This window comes from Melanotaenia boesemani, chromosome 18, assembly GCF_017639745.1.
Source record: "Melanotaenia boesemani isolate fMelBoe1 chromosome 18, fMelBoe1.pri, whole genome shotgun sequence".
Lineage (NCBI taxonomy): Eukaryota > Metazoa > Chordata > Actinopteri > Atheriniformes > Melanotaeniidae > Melanotaenia > Melanotaenia boesemani.
In genome coordinates this window covers 15,320,758-15,336,848 of record NC_055699.1, presented here as the reverse complement: position 1 = coordinate 15,336,848, position 16,091 = coordinate 15,320,758, and the positions used below count along the sequence as shown (strand labels likewise).

Here is a 16,091-nt window from a genome sequence, read left to right as displayed (position 1 = left end):
TTAGGTCTGGTTTATTTATATAGCACATTTCCAACAGGTCATGCTGCCCAAAGTGCTTTACAAAGTATAGCACATCTAAAATAAAATAAAATGAATAACAATAACGCATTAAAATAAAGCAAAAAGTTTAGATCGACTTGTAATCTATTGTTCCAGAGTCTGGGACCTGCCCCAGAAAAGGATCTGTCACGTGACTTAAATTTCCTCCTTGGATACCATCAGCTGAGAGCTGGATCTCATGGATCTTTCTGGAGTATGAATATTTAGGTACCCAGACAGGGCCGTTTAGTGCTTTAAAAATAAAATAAGATTTTGAAACGGATCCTACAAGAAACAGGAAGCCATTGCAGCCATGACCAGAAGTGTTAAGTGCCTTCTCCGCTTTGGCACCAGTCAGCGTAGCAGACCAGCTGGAGACGACGAACAGAAGATTGATCCAAGCAAAAATACAGGAGGTTGCAGTAGTCCAGTCTGTAAATGATGAACAGATGGATTACATGTTCAAAGACATTAGCTCATTAGTTGAAACTTCTCCTGTGTTCACTACGACGTACTTTGAAGTTTGAACCCTCCTACTTTACTAGACTAACCGCAGGAAGTAGCCTACACGGCATTTAGACTAAACTGGGTTTAAACGGCATACCACCACATATTCTGTCTTTTATCTTAAATCTTTCTGTCTTGGAGAGAAGTGAACGTAAGGTGACGTGTGTTGAACTAACTTCCGCTGACATGGACGTAGAGAAGTACTTGAGACGCATCGGATTTACGGGCCCTGCAGGGAAGCCTAACCTGGAGCTGCTGCGCTCGGTTCACACCTGCCACCTGCTGTCGGTGCCGTTTGAAGACCTCACGGTGCACAGCGGCGGACGTGTCCACATTAACCTACCATCCCTGTACGACAAGATTGTGAATCAGCGCCGGGGTGGCTTTTGCTTCGAGAATAACTCCCTTTTCTCCTGGTTGCTGACTAAACTTGGCTTCCAGGTCACCATTCTGTCAGGCCAAGTGAGGAACCAATCAACAGGGTACTACGGCCCCCCGTTTGACCATCAAATTCTGGTGGTGAGTCTGGACGGGCAGCGGTTTCTGTGCGATGTCGGGTTCGGTCCTCCAGGCTACAGTGTCCCCCTTTCACTTGACACTGGTGGTCTTCAGGAGCAGGGCCACAGAGTTTACCGCATTAGAAACAGCATGGGAATGCACTTTCTAGAGTGGCAAAGGGAAGAAAACAGAGGTGAAGATGGAGACTGGACAGAGATCTACAAGTTCACCCTTGAACCGCGGTGTCTGGAAGACTTTACGGAGATGTGCCAGTATCACCAAAGTTCTCCTAGCTCCATTTTCTTTTGCAAGTCCTTCTGCACGGTTTTAAAACCGGGTGGAAGGCTGACTTATATTGGCCGCAGGCTCATAACCACCACATTTCCATCAGAAGCAACAGGAGGTCAGTTGGAAACCACAACCAGGGAGCTTGAAGAGGATGAGATTCCTGCTGTTCTGGCAGAAAAATTTGGAATTGTGCTTTCATCTCCACTTGTACCAAAGGATGAGACGATCACTCCACCTCCCGTTGTGTACTAATATTACACACATATACTATACCTCCTTTATCCAAAGCTCAAACCAAAAATGCATTAATAATGTTTTTAGGATAGCTTGCCCTTGAATCAAATGTAAGCCATCTTAAACTATTAGTGTCCATTAAGTGACAAGATTTTTTGCACATAATGAACTTGGAGTAAATGTTTTGAAGCTTTTCCCATTTGGTTTTAAAGTTTTTTCACTGAACTTTCTGTGGTTCCTAAAAGTCTTTTACTTAGCAACTTTCCATGAATCACTATAAAATATTAAAAGGGTCATATCATCTTAATCCTGAGACTTTGCTGTCTAAATCTAAATTTTGAAAAAAAAAAAAACCCAAAATGTGTTGAGAACAAATGTAAAACAAAAGTTAAACTGTCAATTTGATTTAATAAATTATACATACACTTTTAAGATGTACAATGGTCATTGCATTTTTTTTCCCACAACTGTCTTTTTTCATGAGACAAAGTCTGTGTTTAAACTATTTACACATGTACAATTAACAGGCAGCACTTTACAAAGCAAGGCGTGAATGACAAAATTGCTAATCCAATATTAGGACTGTAATACATTTTACTATCCCATCTTTGATGTGTATGAAAGGAAAGTGAGTATCATCAAATCCGAATAGATCCACAGAAGATTCAAAAAGGATTACTTTCTGAGGAATGAGTTGAAAATCAACAGACTGGATGCGGGATGTAGAGGGTACACAAAGGGTAACCAGTGCAAAAATGTGGCAAGGTAACACAAAAATTTACTCCGAGTCAGGGCTGGAGGTTGGGACTGAGTTTGATCTGCCAGATTTCCGCTCATAGTTGACAAGTCTTTGGCCGACCAAGTATCTGCAAGGACAGAAATGAAAAAAAATTACTACAATTCAATGCTTTTAGAATTTTCTGATAAAATGCTGTTTAGACTAAAAAGATAAAGTCTTGAAACATGACAGTTTTTAATACAAAACCTATTCCACTGGTAAAGAAAATGGTTAAACATCAATGTAAAACATGTAGCTTTCTACTGATCTATGGGTGTTATGCTAAGAGATGCATACTTGTCATTCTTGATGTGTTCATAAAGGCGTTTAAACTGTCTGATCTGAAAGGAAAGGATGCCGATGAGCGACACCACCATCAACAGGAATGGGTAGATTCTTCTCTGCATGAGAATCTCCATCTCTGGGGTAACTCCTGCAAAACAAACATTTCTTCATTCACTTGTACCCTGTAATAGAGTATAATTCACTGCAACAAATGTCAAAGAAATACAATAATATAAAAACAGTGTGGGGCAAATGTGGTGATGTTCATGACTTCAGATACTAACCTACAGCGGGGACCACCCCAGCAGCGATCACATACGGCACACACAGGGACAACAGCAGGACTGAGATGACAGGAGCCGCCAGTCTTCGGATAATAAACTGGAGATCAATATTGCGGATTCCATTGGCATAAACCTGAGGAGACGGATAAAGTTAAGGACTTCCTTTTGGGAAATCTCTGCCTTTCATCAGTTTTTAAACAAAAGAGAGCAAAACAAGACATGCACAACAGAGATGTTTACAGTTAGGCTCATATTTTAAGTGCAGTACAAATTAACTATCAAACTAGTTGTTTTTTTTTTCCTCTCTTATCTAGCCTTGACTAGACTCAAAGTCCAAACACGTTGAAAGACTTTCTCAATGAAACTTGGTCAAAAGGGAAATTATGCAGCATAAAAAGAAAAAGACTAACACCCATAAAAAATCTACCTGCTCAATAACAGCCTTCAGCCACCACTGAGGGCCCATGAGAGTGATGGCAGCAATGATTTTGGCATGGAGCACTCCAAGAGCCCAGTCCTGCAGGATCAGATGAGCATAAAGTAAAGAACCTCTCACTGAATCATGAGATCTTTTACCTTTCTGCTGAGTCATGATGACAAGAAAATAAAAACAAACACAGAGCAAGCATGCATGTGATCATACCTGCCAGGGATAAAACAAAGGTGTTTGGTCCAGAGGTACCCTGAGTGGGGCCACAATGACAAGTTCAAACAGCAGACCAAGTAGCAGCGGGATGACTCCAGCAACCAAGAGCGCCACTACAAGGGTCTTCAGGATCTACACATACAAGTCAGGATATAAGCATTGGTGGAGGAAACAATCACCGGTAAGATCTGATAAGAGCTCAATGTCGAGTATATTAATTCTATTTTACACTACTGCTTACTGATACCTACCATGAGTGTCCATTCCTGGACTTTGTGCATGATCACGGTGCGTCCCTGTGGCATCCAGGCCAGCAGAACCGTGACTCCACGGATCGAAAGCCAGCAGACATACAGACCACATGCTGCAGTGTACAGCTCATGGATTTTGGAATTTCCAGTCCAGAACGACATCAACCAGCGGCCCGTGAAAACTGAAACAGACATGGCAAACGAACCCTATCACTACCAGCTTTGTAATGGTTGTGGAAAAAGAAAATTACTATTTTAGCTTAAAATAGATCAGAGAAGACCTCCTGGATATATAAATACTCTTTAATTATGTTTTGGGTGGTGACCCACGGACTAGGAAATTATCTGTTAGTTGAGCTGCAAGCAGCCACACCTCACCTGGGAGGGTTAAGCACACCAGACTGGCCACTAGCAGAGTGATGCACATGAATGCAATCAGCAACACAATCTGGAGAAAAGAAGAAACATTTTAGAATAAAATCTATAACACACTACGTAAAAGTTGAGTTATGTGGGTCAGTAGCTGGGGCTAAATGTATTTTCTTCATATGTAACCAATGGAAAAAGAGCAGCTGTAAGATTTTTATAAATCAAACAGCTCATGAAAGTCTATAATAACATATTTTGTTTCAATCATGTGTGTTGGAAGAAAGACGGACACATGGTCTCAGATGGCTCTAGTGCAAATGCTTTCTGTCCTAAAATGAACAAGTGTGCGAGGCCAATGAGGTGCCATGTTTGAATGCAGCATATTGTCGTCCTCATTACTACATTAAGCATTCTGGCCTCTATAAAGCCTGTTTCTATGACAACAGCAAAGCATGATTAACACCATGAGATTGTCTCACCCTAAATGGGAAGCGGAGGGGTCGGTGGTAGGGCTGGAAACCCACTGGTCCCCCTTGCTGTAAGATGGCCTGATGAGCCGCATGCAGCCCCTCCCCAACTGCGGGGGCAGGGTTGTTGTTGTTATGATGACCATGGGGAGGATTGTTGTTATTATTGTTCACCGGCGGGTTGGCGTCGGTGTCCTCCTGCTCTCCGAGAAGGTAGGAGTGGAGGTCTCTGCAGACAATGAGGAGTTGTCAGTTATTCACAGGTTGTCATGGAAACAAACTGAAAAGCGACTGGGTGAGTAAGATGCTGTGTATCATGGTTACAGAAGCTTAGCAAAATTGTAAGTGTTAAAAGTGTGCTCAGAGTTGACTTACAGTAAATAACCAGCACTGACTGTCCAGGCTCTGACCAGGCCTTTGAGCCACTGGCGAGTGTGTCCCTGCTCCAGCAGAGCGGGAAGGACAACCTGGAGTAATAACAGCTCCAAAGACAGCTCACTGACAGGAGCATCACTGAGAGGAGGGAAGTAACAGGGTTCAGTGATTTTTTTGTTTAAGATAAGTTTTTAAATAGGACACATGTACACTTAAATGGAAACTGTTAGCATTTTTTTTCCCTTCAAAATGTCCAGACCAGATGTAGGTATCTGGCTGAAAAGTGTCCTATAATTTTTTGTTTCTTTTTTTTTTTTGGCAGATTACCTGTAGAGCATCACGTTATATGGGAGGAAAGTCGGCATCAGTACTTTTATCAGCCTGATCGGCAGCCACAGCATGAGTAACACAATAGAGCCAAAGACAACCACAGACAGAATGAACCGTCGCAGGTGTCTGTAGATTGGCAGATGAATCATTTCCTGCACCGGGTTAAAATCCGGGTCATTGAGGTTTCTCAGAAACCACAGCACTCCAGGTCTCAGCACCTGATGTAGACACAAGGTATGAAAATTTAGTGTGTAGCACGATTTCTGCAAATCTCTTTTGTTTTTATCTAGTAAAAAACAAAGCCAGCCTTGGGACATCCAAATCAGACAAACTCCCTAAAACATGCTAAAAGTCAATGTTTTGTTTAGTCTCACCTCTCTCAGCAGAAGAATGAAAGACGCGAAGTAAAAGACATATACCATTCCCACGAGCCAGTGCAGGAACATGGTAGTACCAGGTGCTGATTTAAAACTCAGTTCTCTGTCTTTCAGAGAGGCATCAAACATTTCCTGCAAAAGGAAAACAGTTTAAGGTACAATCAGACATTAAATTAATCTAATTTCAGAGCCTGATAAAGATGCTTCATGTTACACCTTCAATGGTCAATAAATGCAAAATCTGACTTCGTTAAATAACATTTACATGTATAATTAAAAAGATAATTAGTATCAAGAAAAGAAAATGCATATATGAAATAAAAAATATAAAAAAAATACAGGGATATAAAACTGCTGATGTATTTTCATAGAAAAAGTAATTTTTTCCTTTTACACACACAGCTAATTAAAAAGGCCATACATGTAAATCTACTTGTTTAAAACAAATCTTTCAGTGAATTTCTTTGCTACTGAAGCATCTTTCAGCAAAACAAAACAGAAACATAATAATGTGTTACACTGTCTATTTTATTAAACTGGTTGACACATTAGTGTCAGTAAAAAAAATTAACTGTGAATATACCGTCAAGTTTCTGCTATAATTTAATATGACCCCGGTAGACTGCATTGAGTTATGGTCAAATCAACCTTTACTGCAGACGGATGAGAAGATTCCTGCTCTCAAAATGCTGCTGGCAAACAAGCTGCAGTTCCATCGGTCGATTTGTCTGTGCATAGTTCATGCTGCTGGGATTTTTCATGTTTCATGTTTACAGATCAGCCAGATAACCAGTTTTACCAGTAAATGTTTGATGCCAAGAGTAGAAGACAGACTGTACATAGTACATGTGATGCTTCTTTCTCTGCAGCCATATAAACAACCTCAATCTGTTTGGGTTTAAACAACAGGCCTATTTTTTCCCTAATCACCTGCAAATTTCTTATCTTGTTCTTATGAGAAGTTTGTGGCTGTGGTGGCACTGTAATGGAGCTGATAAAAAGTTTTAAATGCCACCTGAGAGTGCTATTTAAATCTGCCCCTAGCAGACAAATACAACCGGACACTGGCTGTGTACAATTAACAATACACTGTTATTATGAGAAGAGCCTTTCTCTTATAGATTCTGACACAATCCATTAAACTAATTCTAGCTTCCTTTGGATGTTTTATCACAACTGCACAACAAATAAATACAAAAATATTCCATCTCCACTACTGTCACAAATTGTGAGCAAGGGGTTGCATATTTAGATAAATCTAACATCAAAAAACAGAAAAGACTACAGAAGTTTATTGAAGGAAACACTTAATATGTGGCATAAAACGAAGACTAATTTAAAGCCGGTTAATATTCTGCTCATGGGAGAGCGGCAAAAGAATAATATAAATCTTTTTGTTTAGTAGCAGTTTGTTTAACAGGCCTTGGAGAACATGTCAACAGAGCTTCTGAAGACCAAAAACTGCTCACTGTGGCAAAAATGGATGAAAACAAATATTCCAAGTGAAATCTGCACTGATGTGTGGGGAGCTGGGGCCTAACATGATAGGACTTAAAAATCACAAAAAAAGAGTTATACAAGAATATTGAAAAATGGGAGCATAAATTAAGAGAAAAAAAAACTTACTAAAGAACAGATGTCAAGCCACCAGCCGCAGATCAATGGAAAAACACCAATCTCCACAACAACCAGTAAAGAGACCTGCAATGGAAGTAGAAGTTCCTCTCATTAAAATGCAATGTGATTTATATAATATATAAAAAGTCAAAACCTTAAATAAATATAAAAAAATATTTTTGTAAGACTGAATTTTTCATTAATTCAGTGAAATTTTAAATGACTTTAAGGCAGAGAAACAAGTTCCTGCAAACAATAGGTTCCTCATTTCAAATGAGATAGGAAAAGTGTTCAGATTTGCAGCCATTTACTAAAATAATTTAGGTTGATTTTTCCCTCATTAATGTAGACACAGAACCCAATTTGAACAGAAAAAGACAGAATTGGAGACATTTTGTACATTTATTTAAGGACAAATACTGAAAAATAAGTATTCAGACCCTTTGCTGTGACACTCGTATTTTTAACTTAAGTGCTGTTAATTTCTTCTGATCATCCCTGAGACTGTTCTACACCTTTACTGGAGTCCAGTTGTGTTAATTAAATATATTGGACTTGATTAGAAAAGGCACACACCTGTCTATATAAGACCTCTATGCTCACAGTGCATGTCAGAACAAATGAGAAGTGCGAGGTTGAAGGAACTGCCCGAAGAGACAGAATTGTGGCAAAGCACAGATCAGGCCAAGGTTATAAAACAATTTCTGCTGCACTTAAGGTTCCTAAGAGCACAGTGGCCTCCATAATCCTTAAATGGAAGAAGTTTGGGACGACCAGAACTCTTCCTAGAGCTGGCCGTCCGGCCAAACTAAGCAATTGAGGGAGAAGAGCCTTGGTGAGAGAGATAAAGAAGAACCCAAAGATCACTGTGGATAAGCTCCAGAGATGCAGTTGGGAGATGGGAGAAATTTCTAGAAAGTCAATCATCAGTTAGAGATGTTACCTTGACAACAATATAGCAAACTCCAAGAAGACGGCGGGAACGCTGGAACCTGACCAGAGCAGCCAGTCCCTAGGATAGCCATTAAGGATCGATATTGTACACATAGGCTCTAATCTACACTACAATTAATTAAAAAAAGTGTTTCTGCTTAAATTTTCACTGGATCATAACAACATATATAACACACATGTTAAACAAGTTAAAAATATCATCTGAGGTTTATCTTGTCAGTCAAAAGGATACATGGCACAAGATGAGCGTCATGGCTAGCAGTATGTAGCCAACGATTGTTGTGATTAAGCCCTCAAAGTGGGATGCTTGAACCTATATAAAACACATTTTATTCAATAAATTAAAAAACATACATAACTGCATGATAAAGATGATTAAAGTGATTAAACCAGTGAGCCTTACATAGTCCTTAAAGCCAAGACCAACAACAGAGAAGTGCCCAATGTGGTAAGGACAAAAGGCTGAAAAACAGAAAATAAAAATTACATATTTTTACAGCCGCAGTGCATAAGTTATAAAGCTTAAGTTATAAGTCTTTAATATGATGAAAAGAACAAGAATCACACTGTTTATCTTGATGTTTTTCTTCTGGTCTACTCACCAAAGACCAGGATGAAAAGTGTGTTAAGAGACACCACCCAGAACACATGCTCCTGTAAGACAAAGACAACAGTCTTCAACTCAAATAATCAAGTGTTAAGACTGTTATAGTTCTTATACCAAATCAACCATAATTTGTAAGATCAGAAAGAACAAAACTGACAGATATTAGGACTTACCAAAAACACCAGTGAGCCATCCAGGCCAAGCATCTAAGAAGGAAATGAAAATGTTTCATATTTGAATGTGCACATTTTTTGTAACGGACCTCATCTCCCTGTTATAAAGCTGTAAATGATGTACAATGAGTCGGCATTTTAGGAAACAAATGCCATGTACTTACCCTTTCCCATGTGAGCTCCTCTGCTGCTCTGTCCCACTCCAAGGCATTCCAGTTCATGTCATCTACAGCAACATGTCAACATAATCAGATTTGTACCCAACAGAAACTTCAAACACATAAATATTAAACGCTTAAAGATATCTGAAAATATCTGATGCATTAATCTGAAGTGACAAATGACAGATGGAGTAATATCTAAACCCATAAATAATTATTATCAGGCCTGCTTTATTTGCCTGCTGAAAAATGTGTCCAATAAAAATGGTAAAACACAAGAAATGTGAACTCAGTGCTACTGGTAGCATTTTGACACACTGTTATATCATTCAGTGTTATGTCATATATCAGGAGGCTGCTGTGGGAATTGTCTGCAGTAATGCCAGTAGTACACTCTATTCTCAAAATGACAGCTAAATCTAGGTTTCTTTATATTGAACTGATTAAAATGTATCTAAACATTAAAATGAAATAAATCATATTCCAACCTTGTGCTCCATTGTTGGGGTCCGCATCTTCAGCAGCTGCTCCCTCCTCTTCTAACTCTGGGTCTTCACCCTGGTCTGGGGGTACATCAGGGGGCTCAGGCTCTGCCTCATTCTGGGCTGGAGGATCAGCAGCGGCCGGCTGAGCTGCAGGAGGCTCATCGGCTGCTCCCTGACCTGCAGCTTGTGCCTTAGAGCAAGAAAATATGACCTATGGCTTTAATTAAGACAAAAAACAAGTAACTGCACTTCAACTGATGCTGCCCTTTATTTTATAATGACTTAAAGGGGTAGTGGACCCTAAAATGTGTTTTTTGAAACACAATATTACTTCTGATAAAAACCAAATATACTGTTAATAAAATTAGTAATTTCCTCATTTCTATAAAAAAAACAACAAAAAAAACAGCGTTTTGTGGGTAAAAAAGGCTCATAACGCCCCCTACAGGGTAAAACCAGGTTTTGTTTTTCGTGATGTAGAGTCGTACTTTGTGCAACTCTATGTAACGAGAAAGTTTAAAAAACCTAACAGCCCCTCCCTCCAGATACAGATAGATGGCTCCTCGCCTTGCAGGCATAGAAAACCACGCCCACCAAAGAATATGAAGGGATGTGAACTTATATGGTGTAGATTTGCTAGTCTCAGACTTCTATTCTTTTAGAGTTTCTGATTAAATATTCCTGCAGTGGGACGGAATGGTGCTTTTGAGGGGTGTAAAAGTAACATCGGACTTTATTCTTCACCTGCGGATCCTCATCTGGTGACAGACAGCAGCTCAAATCGTAGCAGCGGTAACTTACAGTGGCACTTCCGCCACAGCTTTCCAGAGCTGGTGGAGCTGTTGACAGGCCAGCTAACAAAGCTAACGGCTCAGACTGATACGGTTCAGAACCACCTTGTTCTTCTATAGCTGAGGAGATTCAGGAGGGGAAAAGACCGCTCTGGGGCGTAGGTGCTTTGTAAATCTCGCTTTCCATCTTGCTTGTGGCTGCTTAGCTGCTGTCTGTCAATCATTTCTGCCTGTGTTTCCCAACACACTTTGCTCCCTGATCACTCCACACCTCCCACCCCAACCCTTGCAGTTTCAGGCATTTTTCAAAATTTGGCAATGGGTGGCGTTACGCAAAAAGTAGGGGGTGGAGTTACACTTTAAGCTATGTACCTCATTGGCTTGTCCGGCCAGGTTGGGTGGTGGTGGCTGGTGCTCTAACCACTGAGGGGCGCCACCATGGACTATCTGTTCTCTGAGCCACACTAAACTGATAAATGCACACAGAGTGCAGGTGACAACGAAGCAACCCTGTAGGCAGTCTGCAAGGAGGTTATCTCTGCAGGAACACAACAGAAACATATGCTAACACACAAAACCACTGAATTACTCACACAGCTTTGAAGCAGGTGAAAACTGTTCTCACTTACGTAGAGAGCATGTCCAATGGCAGTGTTAGAAGAGAGCTCACAGAGCCGGTAAAAAGACACTTGTAGATGCGACCTGTGATAAAGCAAGCACAGTAACATCATGGTGTCACTGAAATGACATTATATAAATTGTTTAATTTAATGTTTTATCGTGTTAAACTACACACATGTAATGTGTAAAGCTGATTCCAACATCACTTCAATAAGTACATTATGTGCAACAAAAAGAGGAAAAATTAGTCAAAGCTGATTCACATGAAACATACATAAGATATACTGACATTACAGTAAAGCAAGTGAGAGAAAACAGAACATCATTTAAGAAACACGCTCTAAAATCAAACAAGTTGGTTAGTTAAATTGAATGATTAATAATTTAAACACAAAAATAATATTTCAAGAGAAACCCGTGAGAGAGATTTAATCTGGTATTTGTGAGTTAATCCTGGTGACCATAACTGTACATTATCAATGCATTTATGTTTGTGGACACTACTTACATGCAGTCAGGGGAACCACCCCAAGCCATGCAAAGGCAACCAGTGTGTAATGGAACCAGTAGCGGATGGCTGTGCCCACACTGGTTAGCAGTCCAGCACAGATGTCCTGAATGGGCAGACGTGAGGGCATATCTGGGGAGTAGACTGAAACGGACAAATAAAGTGAATGGAAACGGAGTCATTCAAATCTTTGTTCATCACCCAGAGAAAATCGGATCACGAAGGACCACATACACCATCAGTGTTTACCCTTGGCATTAGGGCGGGGCTTGTCAGATCCCCTAATATAAAAGTAGAGGAAACACTGATGATCACTGACATATCTTCATGTCCACTGCCAAATTAGACAATTTTTAGGTGAATACTATTTTAGTGTGGACTTACTTGGTGTGAAAGCAAATCTGTGCTTGCATAATTCACAGTACTCCTTCCTGCTGTGCTTCAACCACTGGACCAAACTGCAAAGTGACAATTAAACGGTTTAAATCAGATGTTCACATGTCCTGACTTACTGTATGATTTATGTACAATAGTTTCATTGATAACCAAACAACTTCTCACAGAGATTCACAAAGAAAGAGACTATATTTAATTAGCATTACGTCTCTGGGTATATGAGGTGATATTTGGAAAGTAAGACATTGATATCTGTTAGCTCAGTTCAGGATCTGAACAATTTATGCATTTTTATTTAATCAAACTAAATATTATCCTCCCCAGAAACAACTTTAGCATTTGAGATTAAAACACAAACTTTTCACCATGAAAATAAAAAGTGCTGATTCACCATATTTCATAGATACAACTGCCATGATCACATACTGAGATGATGTGCTAAAAAAGCAAGTTCTGTGCTCACCTGCCAAGGATCTCTGAACCCAAGAGACACTCATTCTGAGATTTTTTTTCCTCTTATGAAAAACATACACCCTCTGACTGACTCAAAACAATGTATCAGGGGCTGATATGTAACACCACCACCCATGCTCACATAATTTAACAATAAATTCAAGGTAGTCATCACATCAGCTAATTTCAACAATAAAACAGCTTTAAACAAGAATGATATTAGATTTACACTGACCATCTTTTAAAGCTTTAGTTCTACATAAATAAATCAAAGTTTCAATTATGCCTAAATGTTAAATCACTTTTCTTTTGCCCCCCTCCCTTCAAGCTAAGTTGAGGGGAACTTAGCTCAGTTGGAACCTGCATACACGCTGCATAGCTATACTATCTACACATAAGCGCCTGAATTTCAATGATCACACATCAATCCGGGCCTAACCTATGATTCTGCCTGAGGGATTTCCATTTACCTGACACTCTTGTACACAGTGATACTTAGAGGACACACAAGACATATGAAAACACAACAACAAGCAAAATACATGCCACGCCTGGTTTTGTTTTCAAGAGACAAATTTAACACCTAAGGCCAGCAACCAGAAAAACTAAGTGATATTTGATAGAGGATCTGCTTGTACTCCAGCTTTTTTATTCTCCTTCTGCTACATTAGATATCCAGCCACTACTATGGAAATAATTACAATGCACAACATTTTACTCCATGTTCTCTGGTTCTTAGCAACCTTCTCACCTTTAGTTTAAAACCCCATTTGCTTTACTACAGAGTTGGAATTCCAGCTTCAAGATTACTTTGGATTTTCTCGGTTGATGCTATTTGTACTCAACTCTAACAATCTTATTAACTCTAATTGGAATCTATTTATTAACACACTGCTGTGAACTCAAATCTGGATTTCTATTTTTAAACTAACTAAAAAAAACAAAAAAACCCAAAACAAAAATAGGTTTCTTCTTTAAGGAAACCAATTATTGTCTTAGTTTACGTATATAAAAGCATGATGAAATAACCTTTTCAATAGTGATCGTCAACAACAAATGCATCAGACGTCATTCACTTATGGAAAAGATATTTGTAAACAACTAAGCTTTAATCCTCACAACAAAGTAAATGGTCAATTTGTAATCATGCAAAATCTTTATTCTTGATCAAGTGGAACAATTTAGAGAAGTGTCTATTGAGAGATTTACGTTGCAAGGTCACATTGATAATATCCACCAAAGAAGAAGAACACAATTGACACACTTACCATTCCTGGTGGATAAACTTGATACTGCCAGTGCAGACACAGGGGTGGAACAGGGGTTTGTCTGGGGTACCCTCAGAGCGGCACACGCGACAAATATCCGCTGATGACGTCCGCACACACACAAAACAAAAACATGCAACATGTGACTGATAACAATATCCATTGCCAGAGCTAAAAAAATAAATCTGATTATCAAGAAATTCAAGAAATTATTATCAAGAAAAAATTAAATAAAATAAAAAGACATGTTGATAGTCTGTCCCAAGTAACACTAATGTATAATTGCAATTAGTTTAGATAACTGATAATAATTATCTGCATATTCTTCATAATTATCTTTACTTATCCCTATGATAACAGATGAGTGAAATAAAGAAAAATGTCATATTTCCACCTCTTATTTTCCAACATTTGGTTAAGATGAATTAGCTTTACCTCTATTTTTAATTTTCAATTTTTTTTATATAAATTTTTGTATACATGTTTAATAAAAAGTTTTAATTATTAGCAGACTTACACTATAAAAAACTGTAAAGAAATTAACAGAGAAAGTCAAATAAATCATTACATCATCATATGACAACCAAGTCGGCTGTATTACAATCATGACAGGCCTAGTGGCGGAGAACAGATCCCATACTTGAATAATAACATGAAACAGTAATAAAATTTATATTACAGCAAAGTAAAAATAGTTCACTATGAGTAAATGTACACTTGAAAATGGCAATAAAGATATCTACAAATTAGTGTTCGGTTGCAGTTGGTATTTAGATAAAACCCTAGTTTGGGCCTTTTGACTAATGTATCATTATGTGATATCACCTGATCCTCCCTACTAAAGTAGTGTACCAGTAAGGATGACACCGTGGCACCTGCTTGTGGTGGTGGTGCTTGTTTGAATTACCTGATCATATCATGAGCACCAAATAAACCTAGGAGGCTCTGAATGAAGTAGAAAGAAATTATGTAGTAAAAAATATCTACTACGCAAGCATCAGGTTTAGCTGTTTTCCCCTCTCGTCTTTGAATGCTAAAATTAAAAAGGAAAAGACTCGAGAGTTACTTTGTTATTTAAGGGCATTATCAACTCAACTCAAGACATTTGAAAGTAGACCCGATCTCATGCTGGATTTTGCTAGGTAATACAAGCAAATACAAGTGTTGTACTAGAAAGTATTTTTAGATAATGCACTGCTTTTCTTCGTGTGAGCAGTATTCACCTGCTGCAACGCTAAAATAACCTTGAAGGAGCACAGTACTTTTTTTCCTATTTGGTGTTAAATGAAAATAAGTGGATTTGAAAATAGTACAAGAGCATTAAACTATACTGAGCTACATATTTCCAGCAAATGTACTTTGCTATTTAACTCCACCAAGCTAAAGGACATACAATAGGAGATTGATGACATCACCAGCTACTTCTGGTCCTTTCTATCCTTCCAACTTCACTGCTGTTACATTGATTTCTGCCACTGTGTTGAACTGGGTTACTAAAATAACATTTAACAATTGCCTCCTGTCCCCTTGAATTAACTTTACACTACAATGATCGGCTATGCTAATCAACTAAGTAAACCATTAGCAGGCCAACTCAACAGCAGGTTTGGTTCAGGTTTATGTCTTTGTGAGGCTAATTCTCTTTAACCAACAATAAGAAACAAACATTAGGCTTACCTTCTTCAGCAGCCTCCATGTTAATGGTTAAGCATGTGTCACTTTCTTTATTAGGAGAACCGTGTACAATGAACCCATCCACGAAACAGGCGGTATCGGTTGGCTAGCTATGTTAAGCTAGCGAGACTTCTGTAGTGTCGAACACATTGGCAGTCAGAAAATGGTTTCCCCACAGATTAACAGCTAAGGGTTTGCTTCGTTGTGTCCTCTACGTCCCGTTTATGTTAGCTGATATTCAAAATGTGTAAAAATTACTCTGTATTTTTAACATGAAACAGTAAAATAGAGGAACGTTGCATTCTGTGTGCTGCTAAAACGACACCCTGCACCTAGGTGACAAATGGCTAGCTACAAAACTGTCTTAACAGCGCTTGCGCAAACATTACTTGTCAGCTCCTGTCACAACAGCTTTCCTTCGGCACAGAGGTTCGATATTTAGGGCAAGAAAATTTTCTTAACTTCAATCACATAATATGCGAAGAACTCTATATACATTTTTACTGTCAAACGACCAACTGCTCGTGTTTCAAATTATTCAATTTAATCTCTACTCTGGTGCAAGTACTCCAAATTTATTGACTTTTGTTGATGATGCTTCGGATGGCATCAAATGTTAACAGCGACATCTACAGGTTGTTAATTGTAACACTTC

At 38.9% G+C, this 16,091-nt stretch overlaps 2 protein-coding genes across 2 annotated transcripts; one reads left to right on the top strand and one right to left on the bottom strand.

Annotated features, from left to right (window-relative positions):
* The first annotated feature begins 218 nt into the window (after positions 1 to 218).
* LOC121628882 (arylamine N-acetyltransferase 1-like) lies at positions 219 to 1,904 on the top strand. The gene has a single exon (XM_041968263.1). It carries the CDS (start codon positions 733 to 735, stop codon positions 1,582 to 1,584), a length of 852 nt encoding a protein of 283 aa, XP_041824197.1. The 5' UTR covers positions 219 to 732; the 3' UTR covers positions 1,585 to 1,904.
* A 53-nt stretch (positions 1,905 to 1,957) lies between these two features.
* On the bottom strand, positions 1,958 to 15,801 carry LOC121628881 (E3 ubiquitin-protein ligase MARCHF6-like). Its single transcript, XM_041968262.1, has 25 exons — positions 15,440 to 15,801; positions 13,763 to 13,862; positions 12,030 to 12,103; positions 11,646 to 11,789; positions 11,146 to 11,218; positions 10,889 to 11,054; positions 9,729 to 9,915; positions 9,244 to 9,305; positions 9,080 to 9,112; positions 8,902 to 8,953; positions 8,703 to 8,761; positions 8,532 to 8,612; positions 8,289 to 8,357; positions 7,355 to 7,429; positions 5,726 to 5,860; positions 5,349 to 5,569; positions 5,022 to 5,159; positions 4,659 to 4,875; positions 4,189 to 4,258; positions 3,811 to 3,992; positions 3,557 to 3,691; positions 3,341 to 3,430; positions 2,914 to 3,046; positions 2,642 to 2,777; positions 1,958 to 2,432 (listed from the first exon to the last, which is right to left on the bottom strand). Exons 1-25 carry the CDS (start codon positions 15,456 to 15,458, stop codon positions 2,345 to 2,347), a joined length of 2,739 nt encoding a protein of 912 aa, XP_041824196.1. The 5' UTR covers positions 15,459 to 15,801; the 3' UTR covers positions 1,958 to 2,344.
* Between the last annotated feature and the right edge of the window lie 290 nt (positions 15,802 to 16,091).